The sequence below is a fragment of the Diadema antillarum genome, unplaced genomic scaffold (assembly GCF_040938485.1).
Source record: "Diadema antillarum isolate AM-2024a unplaced genomic scaffold, OU_Dant_1.0 seq00000293_RagTag, whole genome shotgun sequence".
Lineage (NCBI taxonomy): Eukaryota > Metazoa > Echinodermata > Echinoidea > Diadematoida > Diadematidae > Diadema > Diadema antillarum.
This window is the reverse complement of record NW_027271319.1, coordinates 1,712,758-1,739,036: the sequence shown is the minus strand read 5'-3', so window position 1 is coordinate 1,739,036 and position 26,279 is coordinate 1,712,758. Positions and strand designations below refer to the sequence as shown.

General features: G+C 39.3%; 1 protein-coding gene and 1 long non-coding RNA gene across 2 annotated transcripts in view; both read left to right on the top strand.

Moving 5' to 3' along the window:
* LOC139730155 (formin-like protein 2) overlaps positions 1 to 9,883 on the top strand; it is a 77,495-nt gene extending 67,612 nt beyond the window's left edge. Inside the window, exons 15-24 of the mRNA XM_071641055.1 lie at positions 632 to 790; positions 1,674 to 1,873; positions 2,782 to 2,929; positions 3,562 to 3,648; positions 4,535 to 4,603; positions 5,168 to 5,248; positions 5,920 to 6,049; positions 7,876 to 8,039; positions 8,862 to 8,963; positions 9,773 to 9,883. Of these exons, the coding sequence (XP_071497156.1) occupies positions 632 to 790; positions 1,674 to 1,873; positions 2,782 to 2,929; positions 3,562 to 3,648; positions 4,535 to 4,603; positions 5,168 to 5,248; positions 5,920 to 6,049; positions 7,876 to 8,039; positions 8,862 to 8,963; positions 9,773 to 9,883 (1,251 nt within the window). The remainder of the gene's footprint in view (positions 1 to 631; positions 791 to 1,673; positions 1,874 to 2,781; positions 2,930 to 3,561; positions 3,649 to 4,534; positions 4,604 to 5,167; positions 5,249 to 5,919; positions 6,050 to 7,875; positions 8,040 to 8,861; positions 8,964 to 9,772) is intronic.
* A 692-nt stretch (positions 9,884 to 10,575) lies between these two features.
* LOC139730159 (uncharacterized) lies at positions 10,576 to 25,878 on the top strand. The gene is made up of 3 exons (XR_011710910.1): positions 10,576 to 10,647; positions 15,218 to 15,311; positions 25,555 to 25,878. It is a non-coding gene; the product is annotated as an uncharacterized lncRNA (long non-coding RNA).
* Positions 25,879 to 26,279: the final 401 nt, after the last annotated feature.

Here is a 26,279-nt window from a genome sequence, read left to right as displayed (position 1 = left end):
GTACATGTATAAGGCATTGAGTCTCCCGTATCCGGCCAAATCCCTTATCCGGATGAGCCCCGGTCCCGACTTGTCCGGATACGAGAGGTTCAACTGTACATACATAGTATGTCAGAAGCCAAAATTTTGGCTGGACTGGGCTCAGTGTTGCCAAAAGACTGTGTAGCACGTTGTCCGGCGTGAAATCCTGAGTTTCTGTTTAATCTATCTTCACACATATACTTGCAAAAGTGTTAGATACCACTGGCAACATGTTGCTATGTATTCATTGAATTTTCATCCTTATTTAAAGTTAAGATTGATTTTATGCAAAGTTTTTTTTTGTTGTTGCAGGAGTCATTGATTAGATGTGTGTCCTGTGTAACTGTCGCTGAGCAGTAAAATGACACACCTCGGAAATGTTACCATGATTTTATCCTGTTTAAGTGATATGTACATTTATCCGAGTCTCAGGGAAATGATTGTAACTGTCCTGCATGATGTATCTTAATTGTTGAACAATACTTCAAAAAAGAAAGAAAGGAAAAAAGAATAGTGAGAATGGCACGCTTTAATGATTCATTGCATGAGCTAATGTGTTTCTTTTGATGCATGCTGGAAGTTGTTCTGAGGAGAACATGGTTGGCATGAGACTGAGAAAATGATTTTCTCTTCGTTGATCACAGCTGTGACGATCAAGAGGACCATCCGAACAAAGTACCGCTTGCCCGCCCTCAACTGGGTCGCCTTCAAACCCAACCAGATCGGAGGCACCGTCTTCAGTGAGCTGGACGACGACCGGGTGATGGGAGTGAGTAGCAGCTTTCTGTCACTCGCTTGTAGTATCTGCTGATAAAAGTCTCAGAAACCAATCTGTTTTTACGACAATGCATTGATTGGCCCTGCCGCAAGTCCACAATAATCTACATGTGTGTTTCGTAATGCATTGTCAAACTGTTATGAACTTTTATATCATAATGCGGAAATGAAATAGATGTTTGGCAGTGATATGTCGTAGGTAAAAGTTAACATATATCAATTCAATCTACTAGCATTCAACTAGTTAATGTGAGTAAACCATACTGCAATCAAAAATTAATTACACTACCTATGGTGTCAACCATTGTCACTTATGTTCTCACATTTGTTCCTTTCATCCTCCTCTGCCCCTTCCTCCTCTTCTTTCTCCTTTTCCTCCACCCCTTCTTCCTCTTCCTCTTTTTCCACCTCCTTTCCCCCCTCCTCCTTCTCTTCCCCCTCCTCCTTCTCCTCCTTCTCCTCATCCTCCTCCTCCTCTTTCTCCTCCTGCTGCACTTCCTCCTCCTCCTCCTCCTCCTCCTCCTCTTCCTCCTCTTCCTTCTCCTCCTCCTCCTCCTTCTCCTCTTCCCCCTCCTCCTCCTCTTTCTCCTCCTCCTCCTCCTCTTCCTTCTCCTCCTCCTCCTCCTTCTCCTCTTCCCCCTCCTCCTCCCCCTCCTCCTCCTCTTCCTCCTCCTCCTCCTCCTCCTCCTTCTCCTCCTTCTCCTTCTTCTCCTTCTCCTCCTCCTCCTCCTCCTCCTCCTCCTCCTCCTCCTCCTTCTCCTCTTCCTCCTCCTCTTCCTTCTCCTCCTCCTCCTCCTCCTCTTCCTCCTCCTCTTCCTCCTCCTCTTCCTCCTCCTCCTCTCCCACTTCCTCATCTTCCTCCTTCCATCCACCAGGAAATCGACTTTGACAACTTTGAGGAGATGTTCAAGTCGCAGACGACGGTGGGCGGCCTGACGGTGACCGACGGCAAGACCAAGGCCTCCGTCAGGAAAGAGACAACCTCATTGCTGGACTCCAACCGGCTGCAGAACATTTCCATCATCCGGCGGAAGATTGAGCTCACCACGGAGCAAATCGTCGATGCCATCCGAAAGTAGGTGGCGCCTACTCCTTTACCTAATTGACTTCATGTTTGAAATTGATATACTTTAAAAGATAAGATATAGAAAGTGAAGAGTGAATATGCATACTGTTCACTAGCCTTGAAGGGGACAACAGAATATACCATTCGAACAAGGGCAATATAATTCTGTTGTCCCTTGCAAATAGCCAGTCAATGTCATCCCTATTATTCATACACTGAATCCACTGATTGATGTACTGTATACGCTATAATTTTCGTGGACATAAATTTTCGCGAATTGCCGCTGTCACACATTTTCGCGAGTGGTTAAATTCACGATTGGGGGACCAGAGAAAGTATGAAGTGGCAAAGAAAGTGTGAATTTCAACTTACTAGCAAATAAGAATGATACTATAGTTATACACTGCATGAAAAAAACTTACCAAACTCTGCAAACTAGTAAGTTAGAATTCAACATTTTTGAATTGGTTAAGTCCATCGCGCTAGATTTCTGACGAGTGGTCCCCTTGCGAAAATGGATTGGCTCTCTACAGTATTCGTAAGTAGACGTGGACATGCTATTATGTACGTAAACAGTATGGTCTGTTCGGTAAGCCATGACATGGTGATACTAGTACTGAAATGTTCGTATCATCAAGGCAAGGGATTCATTTTGGAAGGTGATATTTTCGTGTGTTGTTAATTTCGCGAATAGCTCCCGACTCGCAAAATTCGCGAAAATAAAACCCCCGCGAAATATATAGCGTATACAGTATACATTGAATTGCTCTTCCGGAAATACAATGTCAGAGTGTATTCTGCTGATTGTCATGCTCGGTCGAAGATAAAATCAATTTGTGTGTGTTTGTCTGAGAGGTTTATCAACTTGTTTATTTTTCTCCTTGTTTTTGTGTGTGCGTTTGGCTGAAATCATCCAGGACCAACCTTAAAGTTCTTCCAATCGATGCTGTCGAGCAGCTGCACAGATGCATTCCCAAGGACGGCGAGAAGAAAGCCTTCAAGCAGTACGAAAAGGACAAGAAGCCCATCAACGTACTAACGGACGAGGACCAACTCATGATCCAGGTATGGCGGAGGGGGAACCCTTCAACTGATAGCGCTGACGATGATGTGTTCTTGTGATGTTTTTGTCCTTGATGTTCTCTCAGCACTAGAGTGATGACTTCAGAAGCTGTTAATTAGCATAATTGTACATAAAGTAAATCCCCTCACAAACATCTCTTTTACTCCTTTTCAAGTGTATAGAACATTGAAGTTCGGTGGTACCTATCAATAGGATTGAATGTTTCTTTATTGCAGAGGGTTTTTTTTCAAGGCACTTGTATGGATTGGCAAAGACACATCATGGGAAATGTTGAATTCATGATTTTCTCATTATATTATGTCATCATGGACATTGCTCTATAACTCTGCTTCAAGTGCATTCATATTTTCAGTCCCCTGTACAAATCCTACCTTCTGACAAGGAGATTGACTGAAAGAAGTCCATTGCTGCTCGACAGTCTTCTCTGAATTCAGCCTCTCTTGCAAGAGCCTCTTTTGGGAGCATTTTCTGAATTATTAAAGGGGATTTGCGATTTAATTCTGAGTCGGGCCAATCTTCTCAGTACATACACATGCAATTTAACTCCCCATGATACAGTCCCTCTTGATACTCATCGTCTATTTTTTTTCTTTTGTCCACCAATTCCACCCAGCTGTGTAAGATGGACAGACTGGCTCAGCGCCTGGGCTGCATGATCTTCATGGGCAACTTCACCGACACTCTCTCCTCCTTCACTCCAGTAAGTCTTCATCAAGGATAATTGCTAATAATGGCATCATTGATAGCAATTATTACAGTGTATGACGTTCATAATGATGATAATGTAATGGTAATGATGACAATGATGATAATAGCTATAAAACATTCATTGTTTTTATGACACTTTGTCTATTTTGCTGAAGATCCATGGATCAGACCCACCTTTACAATTGAAGATGGCAGACCCAAAGTGAAATGATGATAGTGCTTGTCCTAATAATGACAGTAATAGTCATATTAGTAATGGTAATAGTGACAGTAATAGTGATAGCAATAGTATAATAATAGTGATAGTGATAGTGATGGTAATAGTGATGGTAATAGTGATAGTAATAGTGATAGTAATAGTAATAGCAATAGTGATAGTAAGAGTAATAGTGATAGTAATAGTGAAAGTACTAGTGATAATAATAGTGATGGTAATAGTAATAGTAATAGTAATAGTGATAGTAATAGCGATAGTAAGATTGATAGTAAGATTGAGGGGGTGCCAGCCCTTGCCCCCTCCACCCCCCCCCCAAAAAAGGAAAAAGTCAGTAGAAGTATGGCACTTATTGTAAAAGTGGATATTTTCGCGCGACTAATTCGCTTAGCGGGATAAGAAGAGTTTCGCGTGTTTTTAATTCCATGGAATCAAGACGTCAACTACTGGAACATATAATGGCAAGCAAAAATATTTGCATGCTTTTATTTTCGCGCTAGTTTTGGGTTGCGCGAAATGCGCAAAAATTTCAACACCGCGAAAAATTTCCACTTTTACAGTATGAAATCAATTATCATATTTTTGTCTGTGATGCTGAAGAAGAGGGAAAATACACCATTGTATATTGATCACTGGATGGTTCATCTCTTTGTTCTCCTTACAGCAATTAAATGCCATCACATCTGCATCATTGTCAATAAAGAACTCATCGAAGATCAAGAAATTATTAGAGGTAAGAAATTATCACACAAGTTGTTTTGTGTGTGTGTGTGTTTTCTTTTTTTTTGAGAGAGAGAGAGAGAAAATTCTGTTTGTCAGATGACTGCATTGACTGCATCATTTGTGACATCATGGTGTTTGCAGGCCAAACTATCATGGTGTTTGCAGGCCAAACTTCTTTACAAAATACACAAATGTATATTCTTCATTTTTATTGATTTATTTTTTTTTTACCATGTATACACATCAATAATCCCTTGGTGTTTTTGGTCAAATATTTGTACGTCGCTGGTTTGCATCAATGCGTGTTGATAATTAAATGTTTGTTATATAAATGATGTGTTTTGTAACTGGCTTTGATTCTCTTTGTCTATAAAAAAAAATGATACGAAACATGAACTCTCCTCAGTCCTCCATTGTTTGACCTGTCATACATGATCAAAGACAGAACAGAGGTTTTGTGTGCATGGTTTGCATGTGTAATAGCCTTGAACCAGTCACAATTTAATGTGCTCCTGTAAGAGGTGTTGAGTTTCACTTCCGTACTCTTTTTCTTTCGTCCTTTTGTCCCTCGAAGGTCATCCTTGCCTTTGGTAACTACCTCAACAGCTCCAAACGAGGTGCAGCCTACGGCTTCAAGCTCCAGACTCTGGACACTGTAAGTACAGGAACTTGATCGTGATCAACTCTGATCTAGAAAAGCACTCAGAGTGCAGACACCTGTGAAGCATGCATGCTGAACGGTAGTGATCCGGAAATCAATGCCAAGTTCTTGTCATCTCTCCCTTGTGTCATTATCAACTTTTTTTTGTGGAAATGTCATCTCGATTTGTTCATAAAAGTTTTCGAGTAATTTTGCAAACAAACAGACAGACAAATTAATGACGGCAAAATCATAGCCTCCTTGGCAGAGGCACATTGTAATCAACCCATGTGAACAAACAATCAGGTAAACCAAAAATAACAAAATGACACAAACCTACAAACAACACAAAATGACACAAATTGATGCAAAACAGAAACAGAACGGAAAGTTGTTATGAGACTAAACCCTTGACAGAGTCGATTGTCTCTATGAGTTAATTGCAAGTGTAATAATATCAACTTGATGTTCTTCCATTATAGCACACACACATTTTATGTTACCATTCTCATTACTTGCCAAATGATAATACAGATTACACTCAAAATAATTGTTACTGCCACTTCTCCAAGGCTAGCTGTCATGGTGATACAGACTACACTCAAAATAATTGTTACTGCCACTTCTCCAAGGCTAGCTGTCATGGTAACGGTCTTCTGAATGTCTTTGTGTCATTTCCCCTTCAGCTGCTGGACACCAAGTCGGCGGATCGCAAGATCACCCTGCTCCACTACATCGCGGACACCATCCGCAACAAGTTCCCCGATGTTGCGCAGTTCCATGACGATCTTCAGTACATTGAGAAAGCGTCAGCAGGTATGTACATTTGTCATACATCCTTAGTCACCCTGAGAATTGTTGAAGACCAGGTAGTGTGGGCAAACATTGGTGGTGTGATTGAATTGATCTTCACTCGCTGCCCTATTGGGCACATTCGAATAACTGTCGGCAAATATTGCTGTACATCGAAGGGTACGCTCATCGGTGACAGTCCACTCCAGTTGAGATTCTTGGGCTGTGTGTGTACTTTATATAGAGATCAGTTATAAAACTGTACACAATTCGTTACGGGGATTCTCGAATATATCCGAGCCGGGACAGCCTTCCCACCCCATGGTATCCCATTGCTGCTGGGTTTATAGCCCTTACTGTGCTCAATTTGTAGATTCGTCCATCGCTTTGGGTGATTTCTTCACCAATTGATGCGGATGTCTTGAAACAAACCATCCATAGATAGAGAATATATCACCCCTTCCCCCATCCCTTTAGCCCTAATAAAGGGCCAGGGGGCGGAATCCGCCCCCCCCCCCCCCGATGTTTCGCGCTATAATTCTGTAATGCGAGAAGGCCTCGTCGCGAGGCTTCTTGACTTTCTTCGTTCAAGTCTGGTGCAACTTTTGAGACCAAATTTGCAACGTCCGTGCATACTTTTGCGAAGCCACGCCCATTTTTGTAACGGAATGTCGCCCCAAAACAGGCACAATTTTGTGATTTTGTGTACATTTCCTATGGAAAAAAGTGCTCTGTCATGAAAGTCATAAAAACCTGATTATTTTTACAATTAATCACTTTCATTGATTAATTTTGTGCTAATTATGGTAGAAAAGTGGTCAGTGACAATTTCCAATGAAAAAACAAAGAAAAAACAAAAGTTGAAAAACAGAGAAATACATAAGAAATTCTGAAAACAATAAAATACATAAGAATTGAAATGAGTTTTGGAAGTTTTTGTGATGTACCATTGTTGAATATGCTAAAACAGATTTACAGATCAAAAGTTAGACTCTCAATGCTTTTAATTAGGCTAAAATATCATCTTGAGCTTAATTTGCATAATCAATTAATTAAAATTAGAAATTGATTGTTTCAAAAAATCTTATGACACACAATCTTGTAGATTATGACGCACGTCTCACGCATGCAAAACTTAATCGCGATCGCACCATCCCCCCCCCCCCCCCCCCCCCCGGTCTGAGCATAGCCAAAAAAGCCCGGCCCCTTTAGGGTTAACCTGTTGAAGATTAGCCCCGAGTATACTCGGGCAGGTGTCTATGGGAATGCATATTGTAGCGACACTAGCTCATCCTCAACAAGTTAATGTCATGATGGTCTTTCTTGTGGACTTAAACTTTGTTAACATTTGAGTGAGCGTGTTTTTGGGGTATGAATGGAAAACAATATCTGTAGAAGACACAGAAAGTTGACATCACATTGTTGCTTTATTAATATAGCTGTTGTCTTGAGTGATATGACAGCAAGTGTTGCATGGCAATTTAGCCTACTACAGTTGGAAATATTAGATAGGGACATACATTCTGCCACCCCTATACCTCCATCCGTCTATTCCCTATATACATCTATCTACATTTTATCTACCTATCTACCTGTCTATCTACCTACACTACATACACGTACTATACCTACCTACATATCTTTGTATATATCCATCTACCTATCTGTCTGTCTATCTATCTATCTATCTATCTATCTATCTATCTATCTATCTATCTATCTATCTACCTATCTGTCTATCTATCTGTCTATCTATCTGTCTAGCTATCTATCTATCTTTCTATCTATCTACCTATCTATCTCCCTATCTATTTATCTATTGAGTCATCAATTGGTTGATTGTTCCTCAGTCTCACTGGAGAATCTGATAGCTGACATTGGGGCCCTGACTCACGGCATCCAGCTTTGTAAGCGAGAGTACGCCCAGCAGAGCGACAACAACTTCCTCCGCGACTTTCTCCTCAACAACGAGGAGAAGGTCAAGAAGCTAGAGAATGATCTCAAGCATGCAAAGGTGAGAAATCTCAATCATGTCCTTCCTCCCCCCAAATCCTCCTCCTTGATAAGAAATATGAAAATATGAAATATGTTTGTATTCACTTTATGATTGTGTTTGATAAGCCAACCAAACTGTCAAACTCTGAAAACAGGAATTGAGAGACAAAACATTAGTAATCTGTTAAAAAAAAAGAGAGTGGCTCTGGTATGAATTTTAAGCCACCTTTTGCAGTTAAATAAATAATACTGTCCATTTCTGAGAAATTCTAAATGCAGTAGCTTCATATCTCCCTAGATATCTCCCTGAATGTTCAAATCAATAAAAACAGGCCAGTTTAGGCAGCACATTGTGGAGAAAATCCATTGTCACAAGATAAGGTGTGAATACCAGTCAATCTTATGTTTTGAACGTGTGCTTGTGTGCACAGTTACAAGAGCTGTCAGGTAATCTATGATTAAAAATTCTTCACCTTGATGTTCTGCTGTTAGATTTATGCTCCTGTTCAGGAGGCAAATTCTCCACCAGACAGCATTGTTGTAGACAAGAGATCTAGTGAGAATGGAGATATAGATTTGCTCAGTTCCATAGGTTTACTTTGTTTGTAGATTATACATGCACTATAAAATATATAGATCAAGTAAAGCACTTATTCATTGATCAAGTACATACACTGTATATTATGTAATGTTCTGCTAGAATCTCTGTTAAATGTTTTTGATAGAAATCAGACTTTTGTCAAACGTATGAAAAAGACTGGGATGGCATATCCTTGCATACTCTATCTGCATTGTATGTTTTGCCTTGCCTTTCTCCCTCACTCTCTTTCTCGTTCATCAGGATGCGTTCAGCGAAGTGGTGGGATACTTCGGTGAGAACCCCAAGACCTTGCCCCCCAGTGCCTTCTTTGCCCTCTTCCTCCGATTCTCCATCGCTTTCAAGGTGAGTCTCGCTCCCCTGATCATGGGAGAGGAACCCAACCTCCCCGCTCTTCCCCCTTTCTTCCCTCCTTCTTCCCCCACCCCCCCCCCCCCCCCCAATCTTCATCAGATTGACTGTTTCTGTGTTACAAACAAAATACATGTATGGGTATATTAGAGATGATATGTCTCTACGACAAGCAAGTTCCCACCAGGGAGTGGTCATTTCAAATGAACTTTAAGAAACAAAACTACATGTAACATGATAGCAGAATGATTTCAGATTATGAGACTGACTAGAAAATTGTTGTTCGAAAAACAACAACAACAACAACAACAACAATTGATCAGACATGGGAAGATAATCTACTGTTTGTGTGTTATATTACAGTCTAGGAAGTGTGTCTTCTGAACAGAAATTTTCTCCTGCAAATGGTAATTCAAAGTAAAAAACAACAAGTTAATGCATAAATAAGCATATGAAAGTAACAAGTGAACACCAAAAAGGAAAGTCATCTTAGGCAGGAATGCCACCCATTTTGTCGAATATGTATCACAATTAAAGGATAAAGTTTCAGTGGTTATTCTTGTAAAAGATAAGAATGGATTTGTAGCTGCTCAGAAAAATGAAGTGATATCGATTTAATTTCTCATGTACAACCTAGAAAAAAAGAAAACATGTTTTAGTTGTGTTTGTTGTTTGCTTGCTTGCTTTGCATAAGATAGCAGCCCTAAAGTAAGTCACACATCCCCCAATACACAACGTCCTTATATGTTTCCTTGAGTTGGAGGAAATCATTGATGTTTTTGTACTCATTTTCACTTCCACAGAAAGCAGAAATCGAGAATGAACAGAGGAGAAAAAATACAGGTAATGAAATCAGTCTGCACTATCAAGTGCAGCATGTTCTTGCGTGGGGGTCTAGGTCATGTAATTCTTAGAAGACCATTCATGTTTATCTTCTCATAAGAGCAAACATTTCTATCTTCTTGTGTGTGTATTGAAAATGAAAATAAACAGGGCAAACTTGGATCAAATTTGTGAGAAAGGGAAGTTGCGTTGTTTGACATAATGTTTCTCGCAAATCCTGTTTTCTCATTAAGGAAAGCTAAAACTCATTTTTGATGCATTTATTAAGTGAAAAATGTCAGCTGCATTTTATAATAGCGATCATTTCATATCTGAACAGATTGTCAGAGAGGCATTACTGATGCATCATGTCGGGGGTAGAAGATAGTAAGCCTGTAATCTATATATACCTGTTGTTGGTTTTTTTTATGTATAATAATGCTGATATGTGTTCGCTGTGCAGAGAAAAGGGGTAATTTATCAGCATTGTTCATGTCTTGCACTGTATGTAGTTTGTCCATATTTTGGATTGTGCAATTCGTCTGTAATTCATAGAACTTCTTGGAAAAATATTATATTCTTGGAAAAATTATATTAAAGTGAGATGTGCAAAGTGAAGAAGAAGCAGAGAAACTTTCTCACACATTATCCTCTAGTTAAGAGACTATCTAAGCGTTTTCTTTCTATTTTGAGCCTTATGGAGAGTTCAGAGTTTTAAACATGAATCTATATTATTTTTCATCTTTTTTTTCCCCCCCATCTCATTTTCTCCCTCTGCCATTTGCAGCAAGCACAAAAGGATACAGCAGCCAACATTGCAGCTGCCCAGAAGACAAGAAAAGACAGGCAAAATCAGGTAAAAAGCACACACACACACACACACACACACACACAAAAAAAAGACAAGCCCACAACAAAACCGACAAGAATTTATCTTTGGAGTACTACTCTAAATCTACATTATTGTTTGCATGCACTCTCTGCAACTACTTGAATTGGTAGTCATGTTGGTCAATTAGTGCTTTTGAACAGAAGCTGCGTATTGTCTTCGTGTGGGCCGACTTGTTGTGCAGGGATGATGTCTTTGATGTACTCACTTCATAACAGTCATAGCTTAACAGCTTACCCAGGGGCGTCACCAGCTTTTTTTCAAGGGGGGTGCGTTTTGACACTAAATGTTTACGAGATTTTTTTGACAGACATTTGGAATATAGGAAGCTCTCAATCCCCAGACTTTTACTGTTTTTTTAGGGAAACCAAGCGGGGAAAGGGCACCGGCGTAGCTAGGATTTCATCTTGGGGGGGGGGGGGGGGGTTAGTATGCGAAGGAGCGAGCAAGGGTGGGGGGAGGGTGTGGAAGTGCCGGAGGGGGTTGTATACCCCTATAAATGGATTATGGAATGACGGTGTGAAACGACAAATTACTGGCAGCGATATCAGGAGAATGGCATAACGACTACATGCGAGCGAGGGGAGCGAGCGAGCTTGAAAATTTTGACATTTTACAGTCCAAAAACTGCCGTTTGTAGCCATATTCTTTTGCTTTGTAAATTAAGGGGGGCGCACCGGGCGCAACTGCTGGCAATTACTGGCAGCAACATCAGGTGAACTGCATAGTAATTAAATGCGAGCGAGCAAAGAGAGCGAGTTCGGAAATTTTGACATTTTACAGTCCCAAAACTGCCATTTGGAGCCATATTTTTTCGCTTTGGAAATAAAGGAGGCGTGGGGGCGCAACGGGCGCAACTGCCGGTAATTACTGGTAGCAACATCAGGAGAATTGCATAACAATTAAATGCGATCGAGCGAGCGAGCGAGCTTGAAAATGTTGACATTTTACAGTCCAAAAACTGCCGTTTGTAGCCATATCTATTTGCTTTGGAAATTAAGGGGGGGCGCACCGGGCGCAACTGCTGGCAATTACTGGCAGCAACATCAGGTGAATGGCATAGCAATTAAATGCGAGCGAGCGAAGAGAGCGAGCTTGAATATTTTTGACATTATTTTTACAGTCCAAAAACTGCCATTTGGAGCCATATTTCTTCGCTTTGGAAATAAAGGAGGGGTGGGGCGTAACGGGGCGCAACTGTCGGTAATTACTGGCAGCAACATCAGGAGAATTGCATAACAATTAAATGCGAGCGAGCGAGCGAGCGAGCTTGAAAATTTTGACATTTTACAGTCCAAAAACTGCCATTTGTAGCCACATTTTTTTTTTTTTTTTTTGCTTTGGAAATTAAGGGGGGGGGGGGGGGCGCACCGGGCGCAACTGCTGGCAATTTTACTGGCAGCAACATCAGGTGAATGGCATAACAATTAAATGCGAGCGAGCGAAGAGAGCGAGCTTGAAAATTTTGACATCTTACAGTCCAAAAACTGCCATTTGGAGCCATATTTTTTCGGGGGGGGGGGGGGGGGTGGCGCACCGGGCGCAACTCCCGGCAATTACTGGCAGCAACATCAGGAGAATTGCGTAACAATTAAAATAATGCGAGCGAGCGAGCGAGCGAGCTTGAAAATGTTGACATTTTACAGTAAAAAACAAACAAACTGCCGTTTGTAGCTATATTTCTTCGCTTTAGAATTTAAGGGGGCGCATCGGGCGCAATTGCTGGCAAATACTGGCAGCAATATCAAGAGAGCATAATGATTACATTCGAGCGAGCGGAATGAGCGAGCTTGAAAATTTTGCATTTTACAGTCCAAAAACTGCCGTTTGTAGCTATATTTTTTCGCAGCAACATTAGAAGAATGGCATAAAGATTAAATGCGAGCGAGCGAAGAGAGCGAGCTTGAACATTTTACATTTTACAGTCCAAAAACTGCCGTTCTTAGCCATTTTCGCTTTGGAAATTAAGGGGGGCGCACTGGGCGCAACTGCCGGCAATTACTGGCAGCAACATCAGAAGAATGACATAAAGATTAAATGCGAGCGAACGGAGCGAGCGAGCTTGAAAATTTTGACATTTTACAGTCCCCAAACTGCCGTTTGTAGCTATATTTTTTCGCTTTGGAAATTAAAGGGGGGGGGGGGCGCACCAGGCGCAACTGCCGGCAATTACTGGCAGCAACATCAGAAGAATGGCATAAAGATTAAATGCGAGTGAGTGAAGAGAGCGAGCTTGAAAATTTTACATTTTACAGTCCAAAAACTGCCGTTCTTATCCATATTTTTTCGCTTTGGAAATTAAAGGGGGGGGGGCGCACCGGGCGCAACTGCAGGCAATTACTGGCAGCAACATCAGAAGAATGGCATAAAGATTAAATGCGAGCGAACAGAGCGAGCGAGCTTGAAAATTTTGACATTTTACAGTCCCCAAACTGCCGTTTGTAGCTACAAGTATATTTTTTCGCTTTGGGTACACTGCGCACATCCTGCTTATATGCAGAATGCCAACCAGGAATCACAATCTTTTGTCGGGTCCGGGCTTTTTGAACAATGTTTCACACTATATACATGTACCTATTTAATTATGGTTAAAAGAAATCATAGAAAGATATCTTATTTCTGGATCACCCTTTCATTCAAAAGCAGTTTACTAACACTTGAACTACTATTTCGGGAAATCCTTCTTTTTTTTTAACCAGCGGATTGGGAGGGGGCGCACCCCCCCCCCCCCTCTCCGTAGTTACGCCATTGCTTTTGGGTGAAATAATTGGACAGATTTCTTGAATTCTAACAAAAAAGCAAGAAAATCTTTTCATCGCGGGAATTATGATTATGTGGGGTGGGGCAAATGGTGCGCTTGCCTTCCAATATTTTCATGGGGGCAACATTTTTGTTTTCTTTCAAAAGCAAGAAAATCTTCTCATTTCGGGAATTATTAATTACGGGGGGGGGGGCAATTAATATGCTTGCCCCTCCATTTTTTTTTTTTTTTTTTTTTTAATGAGGCTAAGGCTCGCTCTTGGGCTGGCAATATGGATTGGTCAGAAGTAACGTACATAGACCCTACATACTTGTAAGTAGCACACGTACATGCAAACGTGAATAAGTGCTCCGTATCGTACGGATGTACAGTACGGTCGATAAATAGTAAACACTGTAGAATACCAATAGATATGTATAAAATCAGTGCTGCCAGAACCAGGGGTGCGAATTGTTTTTGCCAACGAGTTGTGCGTGTGTGTGTGTGTGTGTGTGTGTGTGTGTGTGTGTGTGTGTGTGTGTCCCTGGTGCAAAATATATTAAAAAAAGTAGAAAAGAATAATTATTTAGCGTCCGACGTTGAGGTCGCTCGCAGACTGATTTTTTTTTTTTTTTTTTTTTTTTTAAGGATCTGAAGGGGGGTGCGTTCGCACCCAACGCACCCCCCCTGGTGACGCCCATGTTACCTCACAGCAAAGCTTATAATATTCTCTACAACTTTGCGCTGATAACAGCATTTCTAGCATAAATGCTCCTGTGAAGATACATGACTTTAAAAATGCTAATGTTTTCCAAAAGCACTCATCATGTGCTGTAGTCTTAGAATAATGTAGCATTAAGAGTAAAAAAAAACAAACAAACAAAGTGGAGAGAATAGGATAAACAACTTAATGTGAGGGAAGAATTCAATGTTAATCGATTTCCAGCCGAGTCTCAAGAGTGGGGATTTCTAATAACTTTCTTGCTTGTAACTTTGCATTTTTGTCCCCGCCGAACGAGTTCGAGCAGGGGACTATGAAACGGGCTCCGTACGTGTGTGTGTCCGTGCGTCCGTGTGTGCGTCCGTGTGTGCGTCCGTGTGTGATCAATATCTTCAATTTGCTACTTCTCTGTCATTTATGAGCCAATTTTGATTCTGTTTGCTTTATATGATAGCACTACATGGGAGCTTTGAAACTTCTACACAGAATTTCAGTTGTGACCTTTGACCTTGACCTTTGACCTATATTGTACATTTTGCTACAAAATGCTACTCCTTGTAACCCGATTTCGATTCCGTTTGCTTTATGTGGTGGCACTAGGTGAGGGCTTCAAAACTTCTACACAGAATTTTGACCTTTGACTTCTTTGACCTTTGACCTTGATTTTTGACCTATATTGTACATTTTGCTACAAAATGCTACTCCTTCGCCATTTCTAACCCGATTTCGATTCCGTTTGCTTTATGTGATGGCACTAGGTGAGGGCTTCAGAACTTCTACACAGAATTTTGACCTTTGACTTCTTTGACCTTTGACCTTGATCTTTTTACCTATATTGTACATTTTGCTACAAAATGCTACTTCCGGCGGGGACATATATTACGCACCGCGTAATTTCTACATTTCCTTGTTTTTTTCTTCATCCATGCACTTTGCAACATTGGCAATGTTTTTGCAGCATTCTTTAAAGCAGTTTCCCCCAAACCCATTTTAAAACTCTTCTCAGCTGGAGTCATCTCAGCTACAATGTATTTCTATGAAATGTGGAAATATTCCTGTCTGTTTCCCCGCTCTAGGCCGCAGTCGTAGCTGAGCTGGAAAGCCGGTACACCAACAAGGAGAAGGGACCAAAGGAAGTCTCCGATGGCGCAATCGAAAACATCATCTCAGGTAGGTGCCGGTTTCGAACTAAAGTCACGAATGCTTGCATGCCTTGCTTTAATGTTCATGTACTTACTATTAAGAGGGAGCTATTACTTATATTGTAGACTGTGGTATTACGGTCAGTGATGGTATACTGTGTGTAACAAATGTTTACTCACTGAACATATGAATATGAATATATATGAATATAAACTTACAGATAAACTATTCATACATATGTATTTACTGATGTATTGTATCTCCTTTTATATATATTATCAATTAACCAACCATTGAGAAAAAGTATGATATTTCATATTTATATTCTACTCCTCCATTCATGATATATTCAAAGAGCCACTAATATTTTTTGTGGAAAAATATGGAAGTTCAGCTATCTATTGCTGTTATCTCCTTCACTTGGTATCCTGCATGTACACTTTTAGCATTGATTTGAAGCAGCTGGAAGTGGCCTTTACAAACTGACCACAACACACCTCAACATTTACAGTGATAACATGAAAGGTTTTCCCCTGCACCTACAGTACTAAATGTGTGAAATGCATGTAAAAATAAATCTGTCAAAAGCCTGTGGGAATGATGAGGCAAGCATGATATTTTTTTTTTCTTTTGCACAAGTATGTTCAAATAACAAGCAATGAAGTTAGAGAAAGCTCTTGGAAAGAAAAGCATTAAAGGGGGATGAAACCCAACTGTCGTCAGCTGAGAAGCAGAAAGGCACTTTCGTGTTCTGAGATTTGAGGGTAAATAAAAACTAAAACAATCAATTTTCATAGAAAAAAAAGTTTATTTTATATCAAAAGTGAGAAGAAATGTAAGCATTGTTCCAAATGTAAGGTAAAAATAGTGCCCTCTTGGTTTAAATTTGTAACATTTTACTGAAAATGAAAATAATCTAAAATCTGACGCCATAATGTAGAAGAGATTGAGCTCTACGACATGATACCAGTAACTCAATACCCTCCAAAATTACAATAAAGCCCTTCTGGTTCTCAACCAATGATGTGTGGGTTCGGTGAATGCAGATTGAAATATTAGTGGAATGCATCAGTGAAGTTTGAGGAAAGTCAGACAATCTACATGTATTCAAAAGTTTTGAATCCTTAATCTGTCCCGTCTCAATTCACAAATTTATCTGGGTTTCATTTCCCTTTAATGTCGATCAAAATGATGTATTAATGACTTATATCAATAAGAATTCCCAGATATTTTCATTATCAAGAACTCTTCTGCATTTTGCTATCTTTATACAGTAGCACAATGGGAATTTACTGTGGAATAGTACACATAGCTCCAATGATTTCTGCCGCATAAGACGGAGCAAAATGGAATGAAATATCATGTTGTTGAGAACATCGTTGGAATAGACGTGTAATATATATTGAGAAAGCATTTCTTAGAAGTTCCCTATCATTGAACATCAAGCAGTGTCCTTGATACAGTATAAATGATTTCTTTTGTATAGTTTTTTTTTTAATATTTTTTATTCCTTGTCCACAAAATCTTTCCTGTCTTTTCTCTACGTAAAAATAGCTGGTTTCAATGTGATGGCTGTTGTCACTCCCAGTGGGGAAAGGTTGATATAAATACATTATTTCGATCATTTTGGGGGCGTATTTTTTGTTTTTGCCTTCATCGCTCTCCATTATCATCATGGGGGCAGGGACTTTAACTTTTGGGTTCATTTATGTTTTCAGCGGTTAGCAAAGTTCTGCAAAATCATTACCAGTGAAACTACGAAAAAATCAGGGAATTAACAGTACCTTTTTAAAAAAAATTATTTAATGTATGTGTATGTGTGTGTGTGTGTGTGTATGTGTGTATGTTTTTCTATTTGCAATAAATTAATTTTACATTATCTTGTGCATTGGTGATCAAAGGAATTAACAGAAGGTTTTGCCAGTTCATATCATTCTTCTTGTGCTGGTGCGCGCACACATGCACACACGCCGCAAACAAACCCCCCAAATATCAAATTTTGCAGCAAATGTTTGGCATTTAAGTTTATATCAGGACAAGCATGCTTCATTTCCTTTTTGTTTTTGAATGCTTGAAAAATTGGAAAAGGGAAACTTATTTGCAAATTTAGTAAAGGGCATTTATTTTTATGATCATCATTAGAAGGAGCACATTGGAAAAAAGAAAAGAAGGTTTTCTGCATTAACAGCTGTTATTTTGTAGCTCATCAAGTAATCATCAATTAAGATGATATTTTGTGTCGATGAATTCCATTCAGGTGTTCAGGTGTGTTATATTCTTCCCTCTTAGTTTTTTTTTTTTTTTTTTTTTTTGGGGGGGGGGAAGGGTGCTAGCATGGAAAATCTTGTATAATTCATACCAATGTTGGCATATCAGTAAACTGTGTGGTAATGAAAGCTATCGGACGAGAAATGTTTCATCTGGATGTACAAATTGTATCTATTATTATTTAGGGTTTTTTTTAATCTGCATTTGTTTACAAGAGATGACTATTCTGGCAAGTATTTCAGTGTGATCATATGATTTCATATATACGTTAGCAGCAGGATAAATAAGAAATGCAGTTTATTTGCTCTTTAACTCATTGCCGTCGGGATCTGGACGAATGGGCAAGCAACAGGTCTCAAAAATATGATTAAAATCCAATCCCTACCATGTATATATTTACCTCTGTTTTCCTTGGTCGTATAGCCTGCGATAAAAAACCGGCATTTAGAGTGGTCGTAGAGTGGACCAGTGCTGTAGTACAATGTATTTCCCTGAATGTCCCGCTGAAATAAATGTGACCACTGCAACAAAAGGATCCAAAAGTCGGGAAAGGACAATTTTCTGAAAATGACATGACATTATTCCCTTACACTTCCACTTTGATTTTATTTATAATGCGACTCCTAAGAGTACTCGGTTGTGGAGATTTCAATGATTTTATTAGCGCATGTCGAGTGGTTGAGGAAATCAGCATTTCGAAAAAAGTTCAAAGTTTCCTTCTGACGCTATCATGATCAAGAGAAGGCAAGACAATTTTCACCTCTTGACAATAGAAGGTATGCTCTTTGCAACCTCCACGATGTTCATTTAGACTTAGCGCCAGCGGTCTACGCATAACCAATCAGTAACCAGGTGCCACGCACTGACCAATAAGATCACTCCCTCGTTGCTAGGGGCAGAGTCTAGCTGCGGCACTAAATCCAAATCTCGGGACATGTTTTTGTTCTGTTGAAAGTCAGAAAATCATGGCCCAGAAAAAAGCTAATTTCTTGCCTTTCCTTTGGGCATTTAGCTTCAGAATTTCGACAGATGATAGACGATACATTAGACTACAAAATTATGCCAAAAACAGAAATCCCATCATTTTGACCAATTTTGATGATCTGACTTCAAACTCGATTTTCTCGGCTCAGCCGTCAGCGACTTTAGGATCCTTATGTTGTGGTGGGTCACAAATATGCAAATTATCTAGTCATCTAGAGGGCATCTGTACTCAGTGTTTAGATTAGTATTAAGGTATGAAATGCCCCACCCCCTCCCCACCAGCCCCCACAACATTTTTTTCTTAGAGAGATTATGATAAAGTGTATCCATTATAGTGTTCTTACATGTTGTATCTTATTCTGGTTGAATACAGTGATGCTTTGTAGAACAGTACAGTCATGTTTTGAGCAGTTTTTAGTGAATGCAAGGAATGATTAAGAGGTTTTTAAATTATGTATAGTAAAATGAAATGCATGTATGCATGCAGAAACTGCTGTTTAGTATTATCAAAGGTATTCAGTGCGTTTTCATTGGAATCAATACAATCCAGAAAGATATCTACAGGCACACACACACACACATACTCACTCACAAACACACACATAAAGAAAGAAAATACATGAATGAGCCAAGTAATGCATGCAGTGACGTTTAGAGCAGTTACCTGTTAGTACACTGTAAGAACAGCTGATTATTAGATAGCGCCTTCCCACTATTCTGCGTTACAACATACTCTCCACAAATACAAAATGTAGGCTTTTCTCTGTGTGTAGCATTCCCTTTCTAGTTTCAATGAATGCTTTATTAACCTCTGCAGAGAAATGAGACAAACATACCAAGAACATGGCTATTTTGTCCAAATCTTTTTAATTATCCAAAGTACATGTCTGCATGTATTTAATACAATACTGCATGATGTTCGTTTTGCCTCGTACCATACACAATCTGTCATTAACAAAAGACAAAATTTCTTTCATGATATAGATTTTTGTGTGTATACATGCATGTTTTCATTCATGAGCAAATGCAGGCAACTTGAGATAATCATATTTCATTGCATGTGTTTCAAAATGTAAATCCACCTAAAGGGGGCATGTCGGGATTTATACTTCTTTAAGGTGGTCTTTTTGATAACAGTGAATACTTTCAAAATTTTATTTGATCTCTTCTACAAAGAGAAAACCTGGGTTTTGGTTTTATAGTAGATGTAGTCTCTTTTGTTAAGTTGATATATAATTCTTTTTGTGGGTCAAAAATTGATTTCCTACAAATTTTCATGGTGCTCCATAATGGTCTATAAAATAATCCCTGACTTCTATAACATTTGAACTATTTTCCGTGTGCCAAATATTGATATGTTAATGTTTCGTCTGTTTAAAATAAAACACTGTGTCGAAACTTTACCAACATTTTATATTCAAGCTGTGGGGTTCTGGTTGATGTACATATTATCTCTGCAATTCATTATTGCCCCAAACTGCCTATTTTGGATGCATGAATATGCAAACATGTGTGATTACATAACTCTGCTAATCCAGTTCATGGAAATTTCCGTATTTAAATTGGTATTTAAAGGGCAAAAACTCCACTATCATCGGTAATTTCAATTACCTGTTCACGTTAATGGCACGTCGCACATTACAATGAATCATTTTGAGGCTTCGAACTTGGAAAAGTTTTTGCTTTGATTTTTTTGTTTTTGGATTTGGATACAAACACCACGTGCATCGTGCAATCTTCCAAAGTATGGTCACATGACCTATAACGTTTCTCAACGACTTGCATAGTCTACAATTTGAGGCACATTACCAGATCCCGATCCTCCTTTGCAACTTTCCTCAGGCCGTTAACTCAAACAGGAGGCTTGGGAAGAGAAAATGTATTATTTGCGAAGACAATCACATGCCCGCACTACGTAGAGATTTTGAAATGCTATTGCTGTGATGCTTTTTAATCAAATGTGGAACTGAAATTTATGTTCGTTTGTTTTTTTTAGTCGAGTTCTTTGCAGTATTTGAAAGTGAGAGAGATCCAAATTGTTGCCGTGGTTCATACACTGTCTCCTGCATCACTGCTGATAGTGCAATTTTGCCCTTTAAAATTGCTGTCTGATGAGTGTGATGTTAACCCGTCTGTATTTCTTTTGGGCTAACCGTTATGCATGTCTTATTATTTTGTTTTGTTTTTCTGTTCATGGTAACCTGCGCCCGCCCTGTTTTCACCTCCTTTTTTGATTCTGAATTTTGATATCCCGCTTGCTCTATTGATCAGCTTTAAGACAAGCTCGGTAAGCTATTTCACGTCAGTAATCACTTTTCACTCGAAACATAACAAATAGTATACGCTAATCCATGCCCTAATTTTCATTTTTCACTCTTCACATCACATGCATATGGTGTAACGATTTCATTTGTGCTACTTGTACGTAGGTATTAAAAGGACCAGTAGTAAAAGGCAGCATTGTCAATATCTACAATGTGTATTTCATCGTGAGGCATTAGAAACTAGATGACCACAATGTTGAACTCATCAGAACCTTCCTCACTCTGTCTTTATGCATCATGATCATACTTCAAATCTTTCCTTGATTCTGCAGTTTTGTTAACCACTATATTTCCATGGGCAATATTTTCTTTTAGTAAACCTCTGTCTTCTCTGTAGAAATAGTGTACATAACCTAACTATGCTTTACATAAAGGTGTCAATGTGCTTGCTGTGCTGCACTTGCCATTTTTTTTTTTTTTTTTTTTTTTTTACAAAAATCTTGCCAAGCAGGGCAAGCCATTACATGACAGGCCAGCCGTGATAAAAGAAAAAAGAAAGATTACAGGAGCAAGTTGTAGACATCAAAGTTTGCTAAAATTCCTCCCCTTCCTCCTCTCCCCCCCCCCCAAAAAAAAAAGGGAAGGAAAATAAAAGAACAAGAAGAGTGAATTGTAAACATCATATTCTGCAGAATCCTTCCCCAGTAGATACACCGTCCAGCAGTACAAGCTTGTAAAAATGCCAGTCATTTTGTAGCACATTGCATATCTAAATAGTTTTGCAGGATGGCAATACCAAGTATCGAACAGAATTTTGTCCTTGTGATGGATTATATGGTGTGATATGAAATTAAGTAAGTGAAATGAAAGGTCAACTCCTCCCATTGTATCAAGTTGTCCCCGTTAAGCTGTAAAAAGAAACAGAAATTATTTGATATGAAAGAAGTATCAGACAATAATTCCTTTATTTGTGCGGTGTCTTATTGTCACTTCTAACAAGAACCTGTAAAATTTAAATTCTTTGAGCTTCTCAAAAAGATATGAAAGGTTAACATGGCAACATTTATGGGAGTTCAAGGCTATGTGAACGTCTAAATCAATATAAGTTGCACTGTACTATTTTGTGCAACCTCTATTGTTCTCCCTTTTCCTTTCCCTTGCCAGAGCAAGTGGAAATTTTTTTTTCCCACCAGTACTGATGGATGATGATAGATTAGTTTGGAAACATTCTAAGTTGTGGGCTTAAGCAGTTGAAGAGGTGAAATGTGAAATTTGATGAGGTCTGACTTGGCACAAAATCCCACCTCTAGACATTTCATTTTCAATTGACATTAAAGTCTAAAACATTTTTTTTTCCTCACATGAAGATTTAGAGCCACCACCCTTGAACTGCGTGATTGTGTCTGAATAAAATAATTCCATAATCTCTCTGTCTGAAGAATGTTCTCATGGCAAAGACTAGGGTGCAGTTTGTGGAACTGAAAACTGGGACCACGTCATCCCCACTCCCCCTGCAGATTGTATTTCATTTATTTATTATTATTATTTTTTTTTTTACAAAATGTATCTTTCACGGCAGCAAACCCCTTAACGCAGGGGTCGCCGCGGTCACGAACGCCTGCGGAAGTCGCAATTCCGCACCGCCGATGCTTGCAAATCCCACGTTGGCAGAGTAGTCTGGCTGACAGAAACGGAGGATTTCAACCTCCTTCATGCAAGTTTTGCATTTTTCAAGCCTGTCATTAAACAACATTCAAAGAACTATTGATTTCTTTTTGTCTCGTGCTCTAGACATCTGTAGAAATTCACTGATATTACAGCAGTTACATTGGGCAGAGGCCTACTAATTTACAAGTCTCATATTTGCCACATTTCTTTTACTTTTCTCTCATGGCACCACACTGTAGCGATGTTCCTCCAATGTTCATCGAAATGAAAAAACAAAATTCCATACTTTCAGGAGCATTTAGGTGTCATCATTATATCTGAGTCTCTTTTAAATGAAATTTTGAGTGTAAACACTATCAGTTTTATCAAGAAATAATAGCAATTTGTCAAGCTAAAATCAACAATTCTTGAAATGTTTACCAGCACCTTCAAGAGTGATTTATTAAGCAAGCAAGCAAACTGAAGTTAAATGATTGCTCTGCTCATTGCTTTCCAAATATTCTAAAGGTTGGAAAAATATACTGGAGCTCCCCACTTAAGTTTTATTAATTGAAATTCAGAGCAAATAGTTGAAATAAACTGCAATTAATTTTTATCCTATTACCTTCAAGATTCAAGATTGTCATAGACTTTGTATAGACCCATCCTGGTTCCCATTTGGAATGAAATAAATGATATATTTCTGTGTTTTTGTGTTGATATCATGAGCTACAAGATGTAATATATTCGTTTCAAAATTTAGTATATACTTTTCTTCCCTTGCTCCACAACAACCTTGGTTTCTGTCATCCGTGACCCCCTGAAGATCTAGAGTGAGCAGAATTTCATGTAGAACACCCTCATGCTCCATAATCACAAGCCTCAAAAGATAAACATCATTCTCCAATCAGCAGTGTGAAGCAACTTTAGGTTCCCCGTAGCATTTACCTTCAAACATTCCAAACGCTTCATGCCACTCATGCCGTAATAAATATGCCCTCCCCCCTCTTTACTCTCTCCATAACTCCCCCCAGCCTCCGCCTTCCAATACACAACCACAATTATTTACACACACATAAGAACAAACAAACAAACAAACATATCACACACACACACACACCTTATTCAAACTGAGAAGGGATACACTCAGCTACCAGCTCCATGGATACACCACGCTTTTCAGTGGCGGATCCAGGGAGGGGTGCACAGGGCATGCGCACCCCTCTTTAGTTTTGGTTAAAACAAAAGAAATAAAAAAATGGGGGTCCATGTGCGTGCCCCCCCCCCCCCCCCCACTTTAATTTTGCAAAGGCGCCTCCTCTTTACGGAATTCCTGGATCCGCCCCTGCTTTTCCATCACTTCATCGTAGTGCGGTCTTGTTTCGTTTTAACAGACATATCAGTATTTAGTTTAGTTCATTTCACAGTACTGAAGGATTCTAGGCTATCAAATAGTCTTCACTTTAGATCAAATGCTGGACACCATTGGAATTTATAACTAAAGCATAAAAGAGAAGTAATTTCTTTTGGGCATATGACCCTGAATGAACAGTGACAGCAAATGTCATTTTTGCTGATTGCATTTTAAAAACTGGATGTAAATGGTAGTTTGGGTTTGTTTGTTAGTTTGCTTTTTTTCATCATGTGCACAGATCTTCCGTCATCCTCTTCACGTTCATGGATATAATTTTGAAATAAAACTTTGCATCATCAGGGGATTTAGAGTGTTTTAACAATTATTTTTGCGTGAATCTGAATCTGAGTATTGTCTTTGTAGATTTTCTGTGCAGATACCTCCCAGGATATTTCTTGATGTTTTCTTTTCTTTTCCATACTGGAAATCGTGTGAGCTTGTTGACAGAAGACACAAGCAAACAGGGTCTAGGGCAATTACCCCCTGGGCAATTACCCCGGACCCTTCCCACTGGCCCTAATCCTAATCCTAATCCTGAACCTAATCCTAACTATAACCCAAACTCCTAACCGTAACCCTAACCCTAACCCTAATCTTAACTCTAACCTTACCACTTACCAGTATTTAGGCGGGGGGTAATTGCCCTCTGGGGGTAATTGCCCGGATACGAAGCAAACAACAACAGCAAAGTCATCATGGTTTACTCTGTTTGGTTAGGGGAGGGGGAAGTAAAGCAGCAAAGACTTGAAATCCATTGGTTCGATTATATGACCCGTTTTTAGAGCAGACCTATAATTTATGTACATGTAGGTAGCCCTGTTTTGTTGTGAAGTGCAGTATTTTATAGGAAAGAAGACTGGCATGGACCTTAAAACCAGATGTCTGTTTTTAATCTGGCCTTGAATTTACTTTTCTGTGAGAGAACAAATATTTGTTGTTCTGATATCAAAACAGCTGCTCTCTCTCTCTCCCCCATCCCTCTCTCTTTCGTCTCTGACTGTGATTAATCGATCATGACGCGGTCAATACTTTCTGTCGAGATTTTCTAGAGTGCCCGTGGTGTAGTGCTCTAACAGGCTCCCTGTATACTGGTGGCCGAATGCAGCTTGCTCGTATATCCTGGCCTCGAGCCTCGCCCTCTCTGGGGCTGACTGAACCATTAGATTGCTCCTGTAGCGGTTCTCTTCTTCTCTATCTCTTTCTCTTTCTCTCTCACTCTTTAGAGCAAAGATGCATTTTATACTTCTCCTTCTGATAACCTGGTTAGATACTAAGAGCTGAAAGCAGTGATGAAAGTTCATTGTAGGATTTTGATTTGTATGTCAAGTCGACTATGAATATACACAATATGAAAGAGAACGAATATCTATAATCCTCTCTTGATATCATAATTATACATACTATGTTGTATAAGATTAACATGTATGGAGAAGTATAGATGTTGTATGTATTAAAGTGTGTATTTTTTGTAAAAGAAAACAAATTCTAACTAGATAATTTGCACATTTTTTTTGGGGGGATCGACTTTATACTGTAAATATAATTAATTACAGCGAAACAGAAAGGGTCACTTTTTGTGCAGAGTTTACATGGACAGTTTCAGTTGTTTGACTGTTGGATTCTTTAGATTTTATTCCTCTTTTGTTTATCTCATCTTCTCATCTCCATTGTTGTGTTTCCCCCCGATTGGCAGATCTGAAAAACGAGCCATACCGTCGTGCCGATGGCATACGGCGCAGTCTCCGGCGTAGACAGGTGGAGCGGCCGACGATCCTTGACGAGATGGTCATCTAAGGCTGGACCGGAAGCTGGACATTTAGATAGAACCCAGGGAAAGGATTCTCCATGAGTTGCTACATCAGGATTACAGTGACAATGGACAGTTTTTCCTCTTCGATTTTTTTTATGCACACGCAGACTTGAAGGCATTTGTGAATTCACGTCCGTTCGTGGAGTTAACTTTCTATTCCCTGAGAGTACTTGGAAGATGGCAAGAATCTTGTTTGGAAGGTTGTGAAATGCAGGTGCAGAGACCAATTTGATTCGGACGAGCTGGGAAACGAAAACACACAAAAGAAGGAGCACGACACAGTGAAATGAAATATCTGTGCTCCTGATAACTGTTTGTAAAACATAAAGATATACTGTGGGTCCAGGGTCATATACATGTATATGACAAAGCGTTAGAATTGATTTTATTTATTTCATTTTTGTTTTCAAATGCAATTTATTATTGAGTTGATGTCAATTAATGATGATATTAATTTTGCAATAGATTACAACTCCTTTAAAATTCAGGACCCACTGCTTTGCATAATTCATAATGGTCATGCAGTAGTGATAAGCTTTTCTTCCACACTGTAATTGTTCTTTTACCTTCGTCCTCTTGGAAAACAAAGGAAGAGAGAAATTATGAGG